The following is an 18,526-nucleotide window of genomic DNA, read 5'->3' on the forward strand; positions in this document are numbered from 1 at the left end:
GTAAACAACATTCAGATTGCTTCCGCCTGGTCAGTTGTCAACAATATCTTGCAAACAGTAGAGGTAAGTCGAGATAGTTGTTGTTCTCATGAAACGTATATTTATTTATTGTTACAACTACATGATAATCAAAATGTTGTATTACAATATATATGTTATACGAAATGGGTTTTAAACCCCAAAAATGCATTCAGAAGGGAAATATTTCGTAACGTATTGTAAGTGTTTCACCCATACCACCAGCAGTGGAACAGTCCACAACACCCGGGTTTCCCCGCGAAAAGACGGCCCGCGCGCCCGAATTGCTTTATAGCATCCATTGCAAGAGACAGCAATCGAGAGACAGTCATTGTGGAGACGCGCTGTAGTTACAAACGGCGTTTTTAACATTGTTTTAACGGATTTTTAAAGCAGTTTTATAGTTTTATCTCAAACGTTAACCTAGCTGTGTACCATGCCATCCAGGACTTCCCTGTCTTTGCCAGAGGATGTCAGGAAAAGGTACGTTAACGTTTGTAACCTCTCTGCTAATAATGTCTTGATGATGTAGCATGCATGCAGCTTGTTGTCTTGTCCAAACCCCAAAGCTACATAAAACCCGTATAACTCTCTGCTCTACACTTGCTCTGGTTGTTGCTCCTCTACTATTTTGCTTATCCTAGCATCTGCACCTAGCGTTAGCTTGTTGTCACTTGACAGTTAGAGCTGGTACTGCATACAGAGTTAGCATCCTGTTAGCCACTTAGCATGTTTAGGCTGTCAATAGACGGAGCAGCGTGTGAGGTTTGGCGCCACTCAGGAAGTTTTGCTGCCTTTTTATTTCTGCTAGCTGCAGCCACACTGGCTTTATTACCACGACCATGTTAGTAAATGTGTTTCAAAATGACACTAACGAAGCTTTGGGTTCGTTGTTCACAGGCTGCAGGTGCTGGGCGAGGATGGAGATTCGGAGGAGGTAGGTTATGTCTGTTTCTAATGTTACTTACTGCTCTTGAAAGCTTGCATGAATAAAGTGTAATTCTAGATGCTCACTAATTAGTCTTGTTAATGACTTCCGTTCCGTTTTGAGCCCCAAAGACGATTAAATAAGACTGTAGATTCACAGTATTCTGCCTTAAATGGAAACTCCACTATTTTATTGTCTAATTCAATTATATTCTGTTAGCAATGCATGACTGAGTTTCTCAGATGCTTAGCGTCAAAGAAATTAACTAGACAAAACTCCAAGGGCTACACACACACACCAAATTAAGTAGATTATATATCTCAGAACGTATTGCTCTCAAAAGTGTGAACAATCAGAAGTTTGAGTCTTGATAGTGTCACCTCAAGTTAAGGTGGTTATGCAAAACATGTGCTGACAGACATGTATTTAACTGTCATTTCGATATATAGCTTGGTGCATATCACCAAGGATATATAAAGAGAACGGGCAATACTTTTTTCTGCCTACAAGAAGTCAGTCTGATTCTCCAGGTGACACATTTTAGCATCAATTTCAGTCAACATAACAATCTAAACAGGCCATATATTGTACGATAGGATTTTACAATGTGTATCATGAACCTACTATACTTGTCAACAGCAATAGTTAAAGGGTCTTTTTTAGCTTCAGTGTTTTATTTTAAGTTGTCATTTTTGACTTGATCTTTTATTTCTTCTGAAAATGCCTCTCAGGATCATGTGAAAGAGAAGCTCAAGTTGGTTCAGGACTTCCTGCATGTTGATGCTCAAGATCAACTGACCAGCCTGGAAGACAAGATGAACAAATCAGAAATCTCAATGGTAAGTGACTTTAACATTTCAAAATAATTTACAATTCTGAAATGTCACTGCCTATCATTTCTAATTGTGTGATGTATTGCAATGTTCTTTCCTCAGGAGATCTACATCTCTAAAGTAAAGGCCTTGCTGGGAAAAGAGCTTCATCTTGAAAAGGGCTCGCATGTGGATGACGTGGAGCAGAATGGAAAGGCGAATGGCTCATCAAATGGTTCCCAAAAAGATGAGAACACTGAAGATGTAACCATGGATGTACAGGAGGAAGAGGAGGCTGTCAAGTCTCCAACTGCCTCCAAAGGGAAGGGAGGCCGTAAGAGCAAAGCAAATTCTGACACTAAAAGTACGTTTTAGAATTCCTTTTAACATTTGTCCTATAATGGCTGCAATATAAGATGGAAATTATGTTAAGATATTAAAGGAAAAACTCAATCTTGTTTTTATTTTTTATTTTTAAAGAGTCTCCAGCCAGCTCCAGGGTTACAAGAAACTCTGGAAAACAGCCAACCATCCTGTCAATGTTCTCTAAAGTGTGCGTATATGATTTCTGTCGTCTCGTGCTTTGTTCACAACTTCAGCAAGTGTAGAAAAAAATGTAAACAAACTTTTCATACATCTGTATTCTGTGAATGTCTTGCAGTCAGAAGCGCAAGTCTGAAGACTTGAATGTCGAAGCTACTAATGAACAAAAATCTACAAATGGACAAAAGGAAGTTACGAAAGTGGAAATGGAAGAGGATGTTGAGGAGGTGAAGCATTTTTGTCTACTAGTGATTTTCAAACGTGTTTTTCTCCACTTGTCTCGTATATAACACTGACCTTCTAAATCTCTTGTAGGTCCAGGAGGAGAAACGTCTAAAGGTGGAATCAGTTGAAAAGTAAGCGTTAAGATCCCTGAAAATGAATGATGGCTATTGGGCCCACACTAATGGAACATACTAATATTTCTCTTTGATTCAGATCTGCTCCAGAAAATTCGACGAGTGAAACGACTAAGCCAGTTTCTGCTGCAAAGGTAATGACACGTTTTAATTTTGCTCGGTGTCATAGCTGTTACAGTTTATGTAAACTTTAATCTTCAGTACTGTCAAACCTCTCTAATGTATTTTTTTTTTTCAAACAGACGCCACCCCCCAAATGTACAGACTGCAGACAATACTTGGATGACTCTGACCTTAAGTTCTTTCAGGGGGATCCTGATAATGCGGTGAGAATTTGTTTGTTACTTCCTGTGTAACTTTTATTTTTTAATGAAACCCTCCATTACCGTAATTTTCGCACTATAAAGCGCACCTGAATATAAGCCGCAGCAGCTAAATTGAATGATGTGTACATGTATAAGCCGCACTGGACTATAAGCCGCAGGTGTTTTAATGTTTAATTACCATATCTAAGGGTTCGTGCACAGAGGGGATTGTTGGGAAAGAGATGGCTGTTTGAGGAAGCTCTCATTTATTAACATTTCAACAAACAAGTTGCATATTTGCATAACGTATTCAAGTGTTACCATTTAGTGCAATAGTAGCTACAGAACATGTACTGTGCTGTGTAAACTGTACTGTATCACATAGCGTTTCAGACACACAAACTTTTCAACTTTCAAACTTAGGAGAGGTTACGTCTTCTTTGTGTTATAAGATAGGACTGGCAGGGTCAGTCAAACCTGGTCGTTATCCCGCGGAGCTCCTGTCCCGGTCCCTTGCGCTCTCTCGGCCCGGTGTCTACAGGGCTAGCCCGAGGATCCCCCGCTAGCATCCCCCGCTAGCAACAGGCCTTCAAAACAATGTTAGAGGCGCTCCTGAAACAGCGTCAAAACGGGTATATTTCCCGGGCTTTAATATACGCTTTGTTTCACTCGTTTGTTGTTTTGCTCCTCCGTGTTTTCAGAGCAAGTCGTCGGAGCTGTAAAAATCCATAGATTAGCCGCACCGTTATATAAGCCGCAGGGTCGAAAAATGGGAAAAGTCGCGGCTTATAGTCCGAAAATTACGGTACTTTAATGTTATTACCTAAATTGATCAAACTAATGTGAAACCTGAAATGTTTGTGCTCTTTTTCAGCTGGATGAACCAGAAATGTTAACAGATGAGCGCCTCTCCCTGTTTGACTCGAATGAGGATGGATTTGAGAGCTATGATGATCTGCCACAGCACAGGATCACAAACTTCAGGTCAGCCATTCTTCACCAGTGACACTTTTGCATGTTGATCTAGTTCAGAGGAACACACGCATGTCCCTACTCATTTTGTACAGTCACATGTTTTTGTATTGCAGCCCCCGAGTAAGTTGTAGTGTAACCTTTTTTTACGTCTTGCAGCATTTATGACAAGCGGGGCCACCTTTGTCCGTTTGACTCTGGCCTGATTGAGAAGAACGTGGAGCTCTACTTCAGCTGTGTGGTCAAACCCATCTATGATGACAACCCTTGCTTGGATGGTAAATCCCACATTTCAAGATCTTGTAAATATTTATTTTTCTTTTAGCCATTACAATCAACCAGATGGTAACTTATCTTTTTGGTTTCATCTCAGGCGGGGTTCCTTCCAAGAAGCTTGGACCCATCAATGCCTGGTGGATCACTGGTTTTGATGGTGGAGAAAAAGCCTTAATTGGTTTTACTACAGGTAGCTAAGTTTCCCGTTCCAACGTTTAATTGATTTCACCCTGTATGAAGTACTAATGGTATCTATGTTCATTATCTAGCTTTTGCCGATTACATCCTGATGCAGTCCAGTGAGGAGTATGCTCCCATATTTGCTGTGATGCAGGAGAAGATCTATATGAGCAAGATAGTAGTGGAGTTCCTTCAGAAGAATCGTGATGCTAGTTATGAGGACCTTCTCAACAAGATTGAGGTGAAGACTTTTTCCTACAAAATAATGTATTTGTGAATTAGGACAAGCTGCAATATTCATCATGGTCCTTTTTATTCTTGGATCTGTGATTAATGTGATGCAACAATGCAATTTATTAAGAAATCTGATTGTGTTTCACTTTTCTATTTTTATGATTCCTATATCCCATCGATGGTGACAGAAAGCTTTTTTTTTAATACTTTTTTTTTAATAAACTAATTGTTCAATTGATTCTTCTAATGTAAAATATTGCGGTTTGGAGCATCTGACATGTCAATGGACAATGTTGACAATTTGCAGGCTAAATAATAACAATACTCAAAACATTTTTTGCTCATATCGGGGCACTATAAAAAAAGAATGCAGGAGTTAAGCCAATATTTCCCGATTGATAGAACATTCGTTCTTGGAAGGAAAATCGTCAACTTTTGTTTCCTGCCCTCAGACCACCGTGCCTCCTGCGGGGCTGAACTTCAACCGCTTCACAGAGGACACGCTGCTGCGCCACGCCCAGTTTGTGGTGGAGCAGGTGGAGAGCTACGATGAGGCCGGGGACACTGATGAGCAGCCAATCATAGTTACTCCCTGCATGAGGGACCTGATTAAACTCGCCGGAGTCACTCTGGGAAAGAGGTATGTCTTGAGAATTATTATGAACTGGTTCCTTAACATTTGTACTGACATGTTTCATAAAAGTAGGCTTATGGTAACTGTAAAAAGTAGGCATATGGTAACAAGAGTGCTTCAACGTATTGAGGTTATTCACTTAATATTTTGCTTATATTCCTGTATTTCTGCTCCTCACTCCTCGTTATCCCTTATGTCTAACATTCCTTTGACATTTCCTAATGCAGCATGCTGCTGTACTGGTAGGTAGGCCTTCCACATGCATCCTTAGCTTGTACCGTGGTGTGTTTACTGTTTACTGTAATGCATTTAGAAGCTATATGGATCAAATAACTACAGCGTTCACGCTAGACGTTGACTTTTATTTTTAGTTGAACTGCTTTATTTGAATTCTCACTATATGATAAGTGTCCAAGATTGATCTTCACTTAGTTACCACTGATTAAGAAACTAATTGAAAAAGATGTGTCTGTAGGCTTTGAAGAGAAGCTCACAAAAGTTATTTCTGTGTTTTGTATAAAACAAAGCTGTCTTCGTACTGTTAGTAAAATTGCTTTTATTTTTTACATTGAAGTCATGCAACCCTTATGGTTCTGGTGAAATGTATTTATAAAAAAAAAAAAAAAAAAAAAAGGAATTATAAGACTTAACACAGTTTGTCAAGAAATTGTTATACACGGAAAGTCGTTTTTCAATTTAACCTTGAGCTCCTTAAAGGAAAGTCAGTCAAACTTCTAACTTAAGCATTGTGTACTAAGGGGTCTTCCTGCTCAAATGGAAATCTATTGCAAAGTTGAGGATGGGCTTTTTATTACTCAGTAACTCAAACCATGCTGTAAGGATGTTGGCTCTATTGGATGCTTATTCTGATTTGCTTACTCTTTGGGTTTAGGGTGTTCTGCCCCGGATCTATTACAGTCAATTATTAAGTTACACCTGGGCATCCTATATGCCTTTAGTAAGAGAACTCAAACACTATTTGGACCACATGGGTTCACTAATCCTATTATGCCCTCAGAGAATCTTCATAAGTCTTTTGCAAAGCTTTTAATAATTTCGATTTTTATAGCGCCTTTCAAGAAACCCAAGGACGCTTTACAATGGGAGATAAAATAATAATAATCAGACTCACAGGTTAACTTGTGTGGGAAAACATGTTGGTCACCATCAATGCACACTTTGAACCTTTAGTCTTAAGTGGTGTTTTCTGTGCAGGCCGAGGCCAGTTGCATCTAACGGGAACTCTGCGTTCATCTTTAATGTGTGTGTTTTGTTTGCTTGTCTCTTACGTTGCATGGCCTGATGCTGTGGTGTGTTGACAGCCAGGGGCTTCATTGTTGCCATCGCTCCACATATCATCAGGTGTTTATGCCCAGCCCAACAGACCTTTTCCTCTGAACACATTCCTCTGAACATATTCTATTGACAGGAGAGCTGCCAGAAGACAGTCCATTCGTCACCCTACAAAGATCGAGAAAGACAAGGGACCAACTAAGGCGACCACTACCACGCTGGTGTACCAGATCTTTGATACCTTCTTCTCTGATCAGATAGAGCAGAATGATAAAGAAAATGGTGGGGCCAAGAGACAGCGCTGTGGCGTCTGTGAGGTGAGTAGTGTCTGAACAGTGGGGCTGCTTCTTTTTGTAGAACTAAACTAACATTGTCTGATGCTTCTTGTGTACTTGGCAGTTGTAATTAAAACATGTTGTGTATGCCTTCAGGTATGCCAATCTCCTGACTGTGGAAAGTGTCCAGCTTGCAAGGACATGATCAAATTTGGTGGAAGTGGCAAAAGCAAGCAGGCTTGTAAGCAGAGACGGTAAGATTGTCTTCTGAGCCGATAAGTCCAAACATCCTTAATATGCAACTTCAGAATGTTTGAGAAGTGGTTTCAGCCAAAGCCTACCCTTAAAGGCTACTTTAAGTTGCTTGATGTGTATAATGTGCACCCCTGCTTTGGACTGTGACAAGGACATGGGACAACTTTAGTCCTTAATTCCTCTTGTTGACATGTGTCCCTCTGTTAGATGCCCAAACCTTGCCGTAAAGGAGGCTGAGGATGATGAGACCATTGAAGAGGAAGAGTTTCCTGTGAAGGCCAAAAAGGTTACTAAAGTCAAGAGGAAGAAGCAGGCCCAGTGCAAGCTGTCGTGGATCGGAGAGCCAGCGCAGGTGTGTTACTTCTAAGTACAAAGTAACTAAGTATTTGTTTGCTGTGTGGTTTTATATTAAATGTATTTTTCTCCAACCCCCTTCAGACCGAGGGAAAGAAGAAGTACTACAGGAAGGTCTGTGTGAATGATGAAGAGCTGGAAGTGGGCGACTGTGTCTCCGTTTCCTCAGAAGACCCCTCAGTGCCCCTCTATCTGGCAAGGTAAGACATTTTTAGACTTGATGGACAATGATAAGGTTTTGTAACTTTGGCTCGTATGCATCTAATGTTGTGTTTAATGTCAGGATTGCATCACTGTGGGAGGACCACACTGGGAAGATGTTCCATGCCCACTGGTTCCTTCGTGGGACTCAAACCGTGCTGGGAGAGTCTTCTGACCCGCTGGAGCTCATGCTTGTGGACGAGTGTGAGGACATGCAGCTCAACTATGTGCAAGGCAAAGTTAACGTCATGTACAGGGCCCCGTCTGACAACTGGTTTATGGAGGTACGTTAACTTCACAGCACGAACATTTGTAATTTGTTCTCATGCTCACGTATTTATTTATTTGATCAGGGTGGGATGGATGAGGAAATCAAGGTGATAGAGGATGACGGGAAGAGTTTCTTCTATCAGTTCTGGTATGACACAGACTACGCTCGCTTTGAGTCTCCTCCCAAGACCAATCCAACAGAAGATTGCAAGTTCGGGTAAGCACCAGCCACATGTATTTGCACGTGTTATTTATTTTCAGTCATGGTTTTTTTTTTTACCCTTCGTTGTGGATTTGTCACCCTCGCTCTTAGGTTCTGTCACAGCTGTGCTAGGATTAACGAGCAAAAGGAACAGAAGATCCCTCGTGCGTTTGAACCCCTGCTGGACAAGGACCATGACTCCAAGGTTTGTTATGCCCTGGCCTGCTATAAGGGGGATCAGTTCAAGGTGGGAGACGGCGTCTACCTGCATCCTGACGCTTTTAATTTCAGGTGAGTGAAGGCAATCCAAATGTTTAATATACTCAAACTTGTACAATTACAAACCTGTATATGAGACTCGCTGCCTCTGTTCTCGACTCAGTGTGAAGCCAGCCAGTCCCGTGAAGCGCTCCCATAGGAAACAGGATGTGGACGAGGACCTGTATCCAGAATATTACAGGAAGTCCTCCGACTACATCAAGGGATCCAACCAGGACGCTCCAGAGCCTTTCCGCATCGGTCGCATCAAGGAGATCCTCTGTCACAGGCGTAGCAACGGGAAAGCCGATGCCTCAGAGGTCAAACTGCGGCTCTACAAGTTTTACAGGTAAAACAAATTGCAACTAAATTAGTTTTGATTCAGGTTTTTTTTTTTTTTATATATGTAACGAAAGATTGCTCAGAATGAACTAGCTTTTGAATCCTCTCCCAGGCCTGAGAACACTCACAAAGGAGTCAAAGCCAGTTACCACACAGACATCAATCAGCTGTACTGGTGTGATGAAGAGGTGACGGTCAGCATGACTGAGGTGCTCGGCCGCTGTCAAGTAGAATATTCAGAAGACCTAAATGAGTCAGTCCAGGACTATTCCAGTGGTGGACCTGACCGCTTCTACTTCTTAGAGGTACATTTGGTCATATTTGTATCTGTTTTCCATTTGTTAAAGTTGGCATATCTTTTAACTCCTTACTGCTAGCATGTTGGTGTTAACACTGCATAGGGATGAAACGTAAAGCTACAATATGCAATTAACATAGCATGAATTCACTGTATATGCTGCACTGTAATGATCTTATATGAAAACAGCTTTCAATGATGTGTCTGATCTTATACATGTACCTCTCTCCCAGGCCTATAACGCAAAAACAAAAGGTTTTGAAGACCCTCCAAATCATGCTCGCTCGGCTGTCACTAAAGGCAAAGGGAAGGGCAAGGGCAAAGGTGAAAATCCCTGATATAAATAAAGATTCCTTGATCTTCATATTGTTTTCAGGCTCACTGAAAATGCTCATCTTTATAGGTAAAGGCAAAGGAAAGGCTGCAGCGGCACAGGAGCCTCAGGACTCTCAGAATGACGCAGAGTCACTTAAAGCACCCAAGTACCGCACGCTGGACGTCTTCTCCGGCTGCGGAGGCCTTTCTGAAGGCTTCCACCAGGCTGGTAAGTACTGGATCTGTGCCACCCATGAATGTTGTTTTCCAATCCACAAAATGACATGCATAGAATAATGGACAACTGTCATTCTATCCTTCAATGTAATGCTGAAAACAAGACTGCTGGTTTGTTTCAGGTATGAATGAGACTCTGTGGGCCGTAGAGATGTGGGAGCCCGCCGCTCAGGCCTTCAGGCTCAACAACCCCGGCACCACAGTGTTCACTGAGGACTGCAACGTCCTGCTGAAGCTGGTCATGTCTGGTGAGAAGACCAATTCTCTCGGCCAGAAACTACCCCAGAAAGGAGACGTGGAGATGCTGTGTGGAGGCCCTCCCTGCCAAGGCTTCAGCGGGATGAACCGCTTCAACTCTCGCACTTATTCCAAGTTCAAGAACTCGCTCGTGGTCTCCTATATCAGGTCAGTGTCGGACCACATTCTCATCTTGACCGTTTGAGATTTATTGTTGACATGAAGTTCACTGCAGTATTGTATTCTGTAAGTGCACCTTTTGAACATGTGTTTTCCTTTCTTGCAGCTACTGTGATTACTACAGACCCAAGTTCTTCCTGCTTGAGAATGTGAGGAACTTCGTCTCCTTTAAAAGCTCCATGGTTCTGAAGCTGACTCTACGCTGTCTTGTGCGCATGGGCTACCAGTGTACTTTTGGTGTCCTTCAGGTGGGTCTGACTATAGGGACGCTTTTCCTTCCGGTCTGGACTTAATGACATTCAAAATAAATTGTGCTTCTGACTCTTGGCATTTGCGGGGATGGCTTTCCCTCTAACATGGTAAACCTCCCAGCAAAGCATATCAGCACAGTGCCTCATAACTCCCAATGTATTTGACTATTTCATATTCTGAGTAGAAGCCAACAGGGAATTTCTTCAAATGTGTACAAACCTCCCCTTTGTCCATCTTTAAATTCAATGCAACTGTGACCTCCCAAAACATCTTTGGCCATAACTCAAAGAAATCAGATGCTAATTGTAACTAGGGATGCTCCGATCGCCAATTTTGGGGCCGATCGCTGGAATCAGTATCGGCCGATACCGATCGAGTGGGCGGGGCCTATGGGGATCTTCCATTTCAAGTGATGCTTAAAACTCAGTTAATGGGGCTCATTCACTGGCGCTTCCACAAACAACAACCAACATAATTATTACATTCAAATACAGTACATTATTCAAGTTTACATTAACTTTGGATAATAACACGGGAGAAATGAGCGTAAGCGCTCTCTTTTCCTCTCTCCCCCTCTCTCTCTCCTGACAGCCTGTCAGTATCTCCTGCAGCTCACTGATCCAGTAATGAGTGACCCGACAGTGAAGAATAAATATATTTATAACTAGTTTAGCTTGTTCCAGAGGTAGATAAAATAGCTAAGTGTGTTAGGTCTAACTCTTAGTTTGTGTTTCGCTCCCCTCACCGGTCCGTCATGCGATCGGCATATTTAGAGAGCACCGATCGATCGGCAGAGAGTGAGTATCGGCCGATATCGATCGGCGCATCCCTAATTATGACCATTACACACAATGGTCTAATTGTAAAGTAATCACATTTTGGACCGACCCAACTTGACTGGCTGATGGCGGATCGTACTGTGTATATGTGATGTCATATAGAAGCAGACTAACCAATGACTCTCCCACCCAGATTAATGAAAAAGATAGTCCTGTATGCCAATGTTTATGACTGCAGAAGTCTGCTCCATCACTAACGTGCTGAACGCTGCCCCCCCCCCCCTTAGGCCGGTCAGTACGGCGTTGCTCAGACCCGCCGCAGGGCCATCGTCCTGGCTGCGGCTCCTGGAGAGAAGCTGCCTCGCTTCCCTGAGCCGCTGCATGTGTTCGCTCCTAGAGCGTGCTCTCTCAACGTGGTGGTGGACGAAAAGAAATACGTCAGTAATGTCACAAGGTAATGAAAACTTCCCCGACAGTACTATTCATTAGTCTGTAATTCTAGATCATACATTTAAATGTAATGTTCTGTCTACAGAGGTAATGGAGGAATCTACAGAACCATCACCGTCAGAGACACCATGTCGGACCTGCCAGAGATCCGCAATGGTGCAGCATCGTTGGAGATTTCCTACAACGGAGAGCCTCAGTCCTGGTTCCAGAGGCAGATCAGAGGCACACAGTACCAGCCAATCCTCAGAGATCATATCTGCAAGGTGAGCCGTCTCTCACTTTATATAAATATTCATCTTAACGTGATGTCAATGTTGGATTGTAACGTTATCCTACTTCTGTAAATGCATGTCAAAGCTATGTTTGTAACAAGAGCTCTTTGTCGTCAGGACATGAGTGCTCTGGTTGAAGGGCGAATGCGTCACATCCCGTTGGCGCCGGGCTCTGATTGGAGGGACCTGCCCAACATGGAGGTCCGTCTGAGAGATGGCACCATTTCCAAGAAACTGCGTTTCGCGCACCCCGATAAAAAGAACGGCCGCAGCAGCACCGGTGCCCTCAGAGGGGTCTGCGCGTGTTCAACAGGTATGGAGGTTGAGTTCACTACTTTATTAATGATTACATTTGCAGTGTGGAGGCATCTCTGATCATGTTTATCATTGTAGGGACCCCCTGCGACCCTGCAGACCGGCAGTTTAACACCCTGATCCCCTGGTGTCTCCCCCACACCGGGAACCGCCACAATCACTGGGCCGGACTCTACGGCAGGTTGGAGTGGGACGGCTTCTTCAGCACCACGGTTACCAACCCTGAACCCATGGGCAAGCAGGTACCTCAACTTTCTATAAATAAAATCATTTATAAATACACTCCCTTGAAACATCCTGCCTTTTGTGTAGATTGGATAAACTGAATTCTGTCAAATTAAGAGTTGTCTGGGTTACCCAGATATCAGAAATTGCTTAACATTTTTACAATTATGGACATTTTACAAAAGGACGTCGGTGCATTTGTCTCAAGCCCTGAATCGGAGATCCTGTAGTTGCATCCTAATGTATGCGTGTTTGTTTTCAGGGCCGCGTCCTGCACCCTGAGCAGCACCGAGTGGTCAGTGTGAGGGAGTGTGCTCGCTCTCAGGGATTCCCCGACACCTACCGCTTCTTTGGAAGCACCCTGGACAAACACAGACAGGTAACTTTCCTTTAAAGCAGGCAGTTGGGAAATGGTCTTCCTTTTTATCCTTTGGTTCCTAAATGACACCGGCAGCTCAGTTTTAGGATGTCCTGCTGTTCATCAGGGCTTAAGGTCTGGTTAAAGGACCCCCAAATGCTGTGGGTCAGTAATTATTCTGAGTTAGTCTAGAGTAGACCAAGGAGACGCGTGCAGGACATTTTGGAATTGCATTTATCATGTCGCTAGTAACAAAACTACAACAGAATGCCAAATGTTGTTCTTGTTTCTGCCAGGTTGGAAATGCAGTGCCCCCCCCCCTCTCCAGGGCCATCGGCCTGGAGCTTAAGAAGTGTGTCATGCAGAGATTGAAGGAAGAACAAGCATCAGGTGAGCCATCCATTTGAATGTAACTTTCCATGATTGACCTTACAAGTGAAGATGCATACATCCTTATCACCTTTCCTTCTCTGCAGAGACTGTCAAACAAGAGAAGATGGAGGCCTCTGATTAGTCCCTGGTTCCATTTCAAGCGAGATCTGCTCAACAAACCTGATGCTGCGTGTCCGGGAATCATTTGTTTTAAATAATCTGGCTTTTAACTGCGTCACTAAGTGGCCGCCATGAACATTCAGTGCAGTGCCATTCCATGTTTGTTTTAAACTGTGCTTTTAATCATCGTGTTGAGAAAGGTACACTTCATGTGGGACCAAATTGTATGTAGTTTTTATATGTGTAATATTTCAAATAAAGCTCTTATGAAATGTACTTGTGACTTGCATGAGTACGTGAGCCCCGTCTGGCCTTGCTGTCTTTAAGAGGCTGCCCTCCAGCTAGAGTGAACTGGGAAGAGCTGATTAGCCACATTTACAAACACTGCTTGACCTCTCACTTCAAAAATATCCTAAGACGGGTTTCACAGTACCTACTCGCCTACAAAGTGCATCAATTGGCTGTGATTTGGAAGCTTAGACATGTGGATTTAATAACTCCATCTGTTTTCATGTGTGATGTTGGTCCCCAAAGTAGCAAGAACATTTCGTTTTTAAACTTTAACTCCTGCAAAAATTGAGTTGTGACCCGAGTTAATCACAGCCTAATGATTCTTTATAATCTAAGCTTCAAACTGTGGGCATACAGTGGATATATGGATTAACAAAATGTAAAAGTTTGAGCAGTTTGCAGAACACAAGGCATCAATAATAGAAAATGTCAACCTTTTGAAACAACCATATTTTTTGTTTTCTCTCCCATTGAAGAAAAAAATTGTTCGAGTATATCCAAGGATTAATCCTTTAAAGCAGGAGTGTCAAACTCGAGGCCCGCAGGCCAAATAAATTGTATGTGGCCCGCAAAAAATAGAATGTTTATTATACGGTTAGATGCGGCTTTACAGAATGTCCCATAATGCATCTCATTTTGTGACATGCGCACTGAAGAGTTGCAATTATTTTCCCTAGACTTCTCCTTTCAGACGTAGTTAATTAAGTGTTTACCCTATCCGATAATCCAATACATTTTATATATATTTATAGTCTTAAAGTTACAACCGGCCCTTTGAGTGCATCCATAATGAAGAAGAAAAGGAGGGATGAAACCCTCTTTAATGGTCACATGCATAGCACACAGTGAAATGAGTTCTCTGCATTTAACCCATCCTCGTGCCAGGAGTCTAGTACTAGGAGCAGTGGGCAGCTATTGCACAGCGCCCGGGGAACTGGCGGCGTGTCAGGTGCCTTGCTCAAGGGCACCACGGCAGGGCAGGAGGTGAACTGGGACCTCTCCAAGTAGCAGCCCACACTCCATATTTAGGTCTGTTCTGGGACTTGAACCAGCGACCCTACGGCTCACAGTCCAAGCCCCTACTGACTGAGCCACTGCCAGAAATGCTGATGTGGCCTGCAATGAAATTGAGTTATGACACCCGTTTAAAGTGTTATTGAAGTAATGTAAATACGAGCAGGTAGTACTTGAGCGGAAAACGGCTAAGACTAATAGTTTACGTATAAATACAATGCTGCAGTCTGTTAGTCTTAAATACCTGTATGTCACAATAGGCAATGTTTCAAAGAAAATGCTACCTACATTTTAAAGATTTGATTTACCTAAGTGTTTTGTCTGGTCTTAGCTGGTTGAATATTTAATGAAACACCAGTCAGAATACTGTACTGATATGGCTTCAGATCACTCTTTCAATAACTGCTCACCCAAAGTTCTACTGATTGAGGTTTAATACATGCTATATTCAGAGTTGAAGTTGTATTACAATGCAGAACAAAAAGCAGATGCATCCCTTTAAGTGTGGCTTGAGTGGTAAGAATCTGTGTTCCCTTTCCTTTAAAAAGAGTGTATGAAACACTCTGCTTTTGCCAGTTCTCAGTTGGGTCTACTTAATCTCCAACTATAAGTGAAAGTTCAGTAAGAGTAAAGTCTGCTTACAAATGCGCACACTAGAAGAAAACAATAACAAGGAAATGGTGATGACAATTGTGATTCTCTTTATTTAGGTAACAGCCATGTTTTACCAAAACCATAAAAGCTGGCGTCATCCTGGAATATATTCTGATGGATTCCTCAGTTGTTTGACGGTCTGCAGAGAGAAATAAATAAGGTTGTTAGCAAGAATTTAAAAAAAAAACACATGTAACACTTATTTGACAAAACTGAAGTTACTTACTTGGCCCATTCAACATTGAGAATAAGATGATCGTATCCAAATCCTGACACTCCTGCGATGGCTCTCGCTGCATCCTCCCGGCGGTGGAAACTGATGAAGGCGAATCCCTGCAGAGAACAAAGTGGGCGGTTGATGGATGGTACAACTGTAACCGGCTGTGTTTCTGACCACTATCATGTTTAGGTCATATAATTAAGTATGAGACTATAAGACTATATAAAAGACTATATACATCCAGCTTACATGCAGAAAACAGAGATACATTTATAAAAAAAAAAAAAGGTTCTACCGCTTTTATTGCTCAACTAGTTAGTCCATTTGTTTCCTAAATTCAATTTTGTGTGATTATTTCTTAGTACAGTTGCACTTGTAAATGTAGTGTTTTCTATATAAAAATAGAAATGTTTAAAATGGTCATTGTCATCTGTGCGAAAACTCAATAGTACATACTTTGAGTAACCACTACAGTCAAAATAGTCTCTACAGTGTTGCTACTTCGCTTCCTCCGATTGTTTTTGTAAATAGCAGGTGTGTTTGTGTTGTTGAGGCTCAGCACTGACCTTGGACTGCCCAGTATTCTTGTCCTTGGCCAGATAGATCCTGGAGATGGAGCCAAATGGTCTGAAGAGCTCCTGCAAGTCCGTCTCGCGGGTGTCCTCAGACAGATTGGTCACACGAATAGTGGCATTGTCATCAGCTGTTGGGGGCAGAAATACAGCATCAATACTGGGCAAAGCTTTGTTGATGAAAAATGATTTATGTAAAGAATTGGCATATAGAAAGTCTGATTTAACGTACATCCTCCCCTCCGGTTGGGCTGCATGGACTCCCCTCTCCGCGTGCTTCCATCCCTCAGGCTCGGGGGGACATACTTCCCAGTCTTGCTCTGCGCAGGCTGTGCCGGCTCAGGCTCTCCTGGTGGAGCAACGGAGAAACAGGCCATATTAGTCATGACTTTAGAAAGGTCCAAAAACCAAGTGGATCAGGAATGACAGATCTTAATTTGAATGATTTGAATAGCGTGTGGATGTACCAGAGCCAGCAGGCTTGTCCTTGTCTGCTGTGGAAAGCCCAAGCTGCTCAGCCAGCTCCTTCTGCATGGGGCCCAGGGTGTCCTTGTATGGACAGCGGGTGGTCCAATGGTCGCCTTTGCAAATACGGCAAGACACAATCTTCTGTCCTTTCAGTTTGTTCATGGGATCCTCTTCCTGGTCTTGGGCATTTAAGTCCTGCAAGAGGTAAGATGAGAAACTCAGTAACAAGCATAACCAAGAAAATAACAAATCAATACCGTATTAATGCATTTCAGCATGTTTTATGTGGTCCTCAACACATCACTAAGCAGCAGCACAACATTTTAAAAGTCCCAAAGCATACTCGCCTCTTTGCTGGAGATGAACACCATGAAGACATCGTCACTGACTGTGGTGGTGGCAACATTGGGACCTGCTGCATCAAACTCAGAGTTGCCAAATTTCTTCCAGTTCTGAAACAAGAAAACAATATCAGATATGGACCCTGACCTAACCCAAAATCTAAATCAATTTGAAGTGAAGGCAAATAGACTTAAATGCAAACCTTTCTCCTGGCAACAGCTTTTGAGGCTTTCCTTGTCTCGATCTTGAAGGTCCGCACAATCTTGGGGACAAATAGGCAAGGAATGCTAAATCCATTTAATATGTAAAAGAAGCAAAATGTTTGTATGTCTGTTGAAACTACTGTGGTACTACAGTTTAAAGCTTGTATAGTATATATCATCACTTTCATAGTGATGACTGTTCCAGCTCAAAATAATCAAAATAAGCAGTTAACAACTGTGCCCAAAAAAAACGTTCTCAATTTATCATGCCGATTTCTATCCAATTGACATTCAATTTCTTGTAACGTATGAAGAGAACCAACGTGTAGTTAGATGACTACTTGATTATCACAGTACAGCTTATTTTAACAGCATTTTCATGAATTAGTCTACAACCATACTAATAATTTTTTATTGAAAATAAACTCCTCTGTACCATAAGGTCTTATAGCAGATGTCAAAGCACACTGAAAACCAAGATCATTTCTAAGCCTGTTATGCTGCCAAAGCACTACAGCATTATGAACAATCTAGACAGATGCAAGAATATATACCTTAGTGAAGCTCAACTTACCTTAAACTTCTTCCCATCATCATCTATTTTATATTCCGTGATGGTCTTAATATTTCCTTTGATGATTTCCTTGGGAGGGGGTAGTGTGCCTGATAAAAGAATATACAGTCAAGTTAGACAAGCCAGAGGGAAAAGTAAACGATGCACTCTTGTAAGAGGCTTTGCATGTGTTGGTCCACTACAAAATGAACAAAACGTTTATTTGGCGACACTTCACTGTCCTATGCAGACAACACATCTCTTCATCACATCTCAAGCTCTGAACTAATCTAGGACTTGCTTTACAACCAAATGGAAAATGCGTATCCTTATAAAGACAGTGACATTAGTCAGGGTTAGTATGTTTATTTCATAGATGTTTACATATTACAAAAGGCCTTGGAAGACGCTATCTTGCTAACTTTTAGCCATCTTGCCGTTAGCAGTGTATGACACTGCCTACGTCACTGTCTAGCATATGCCGACTAGTAGTTACACATTTCATCGATACTATCATTATTGTATGTCAGTGACGCAAACGTAATAACCAAGCCGTGCAAACGTAATATACCCGGACAACACAGGTACGTTTATTTTTTCTCTAGTATCAAAGCCAGCAACCACGTGGAAGTGGAAGCCGCCTAGCCGGCCTCCTCCTCCTCCGGTCACAGAACTACAAGAGAGGAGCTAGTTTTAGCAAACTAAGCTAACTAATGTTAGCTCCTTACCTTCATCTACTTCCTCCTCCACTTGGTCTGCCCAGCTGGGCTTGGAACTGGAAAGTACAGATTGACAAGCAACATTAGATTTATCGATAAAGACCTCTCGCACAAGTAGAAATGATGAAATGTTTATAATAGCACTCACTCGTCGTATTCCATCGACGGCATCCTCTCGGCTAGCTTAGCTTCAGGACCGTAAAGAGCGGAGGAGTGCTAGCCGAGGAGCGTAGTCGCGCCGCCAATCCAAACACTTCCGGTTAAACTTCACAATAAAAGGACCGCGTCTGTTACATTTAAGCTTCACAATAAGAGTCCTGTTGTAGGGCTGACAGAAAGTAATGTGTAATCATCATGTAATATTTTCTT

The 18,526-nt window shown here is 42.3% G+C and overlaps 2 protein-coding genes across 2 annotated transcripts; one reads left to right on the top strand and one right to left on the bottom strand.

The window, feature by feature from the left end:
• Positions 1-309: 309 nt before the first annotated feature.
• Positions 310-13,397, top strand: dnmt1 (DNA (cytosine-5-)-methyltransferase 1). Its single transcript, XM_034143001.1, has 34 exons — positions 310-501; positions 919-955; positions 1,678-1,785; positions 1,882-2,122; positions 2,239-2,311; positions 2,420-2,528; positions 2,617-2,657; positions 2,740-2,794; positions 2,903-2,986; positions 3,840-3,949; positions 4,097-4,215; positions 4,311-4,403; positions 4,483-4,634; positions 5,080-5,267; positions 6,691-6,871; positions 6,986-7,083; positions 7,292-7,436; positions 7,523-7,638; positions 7,722-7,923; positions 7,993-8,126; positions 8,223-8,402; positions 8,494-8,718; positions 8,824-9,016; positions 9,243-9,333; positions 9,413-9,553; positions 9,684-9,966; positions 10,085-10,226; positions 11,297-11,463; positions 11,545-11,722; positions 11,849-12,044; positions 12,125-12,288; positions 12,534-12,650; positions 12,926-13,019; positions 13,106-13,397. The coding sequence occupies exons 1-34, from the start codon at positions 455-457 to the stop codon at positions 13,141-13,143; spliced, it is 4,542 nt and encodes a 1,513-aa protein (XP_033998892.1). The 5' UTR covers positions 310-454; the 3' UTR covers positions 13,144-13,397.
• Positions 13,398-15,104: 1,707 nt separating this feature from the next.
• Positions 15,105-18,434, bottom strand: eif3g (eukaryotic translation initiation factor 3, subunit G). Its single transcript, XM_034142991.1, has 10 exons — positions 18,306-18,434; positions 18,167-18,213; positions 17,460-17,548; positions 16,885-16,944; positions 16,688-16,792; positions 16,340-16,535; positions 16,105-16,221; positions 15,867-16,003; positions 15,307-15,413; positions 15,105-15,219 (listed from the first exon to the last, which is right to left on the bottom strand). The coding sequence occupies exons 1-10, from the start codon at positions 18,326-18,328 to the stop codon at positions 15,204-15,206; spliced, it is 897 nt and encodes a 298-aa protein (XP_033998882.1). The 5' UTR covers positions 18,329-18,434; the 3' UTR covers positions 15,105-15,203.
• Positions 18,435-18,526: the final 92 nt, after the last annotated feature.

This window comes from Trematomus bernacchii, unplaced genomic scaffold (assembly GCF_902827165.1).
Source record: "Trematomus bernacchii unplaced genomic scaffold, fTreBer1.1, whole genome shotgun sequence".
Taxonomy (NCBI): Eukaryota; Metazoa; Chordata; class Actinopteri; order Perciformes; family Nototheniidae; genus Trematomus; species Trematomus bernacchii.

What these genes read in the sequence shown, in the direction of transcription:
- eif3g (XM_034142991.1), bottom strand. Translation starts at nt 18,328, where the DNA reads ATGCCGTCGATGGAATACGACGA. An exon ending in TGTTCATCTCCAGCAAAGAG is followed by an intron (nt 16,536 to 16,687) that starts GCGAGTATGCTT and finishes TACCTCTTGCAG; the next exon opens with GACTTAAATGCCCAAGACCA. An exon ending in GGACAAGCCTGCTGGCTCTG is followed by an intron (nt 16,222 to 16,339) that starts GTACATCCACAC and finishes TTGCTCCACCAG; the next exon opens with GAGAGCCTGAGCCGGCACAG.
- dnmt1 (XM_034143001.1), top strand. Translation starts at nt 455, where the DNA reads ATGCCATCCAGGACTTCCCTGTCTTTGCCAGAGGATGTCAGGAAAAG. An exon ending in CACAGGATCACAAACTTCAG is followed by an intron (nt 3,950 to 4,096) that starts GTCAGCCATTCT and finishes TACGTCTTGCAG; the next exon opens with CATTTATGACAAGCGGGGCC. An exon ending in TGACAACCCTTGCTTGGATG is followed by an intron (nt 4,216 to 4,310) that starts GTAAATCCCACA and finishes GTTTCATCTCAG; the next exon opens with GCGGGGTTCCTTCCAAGAAG.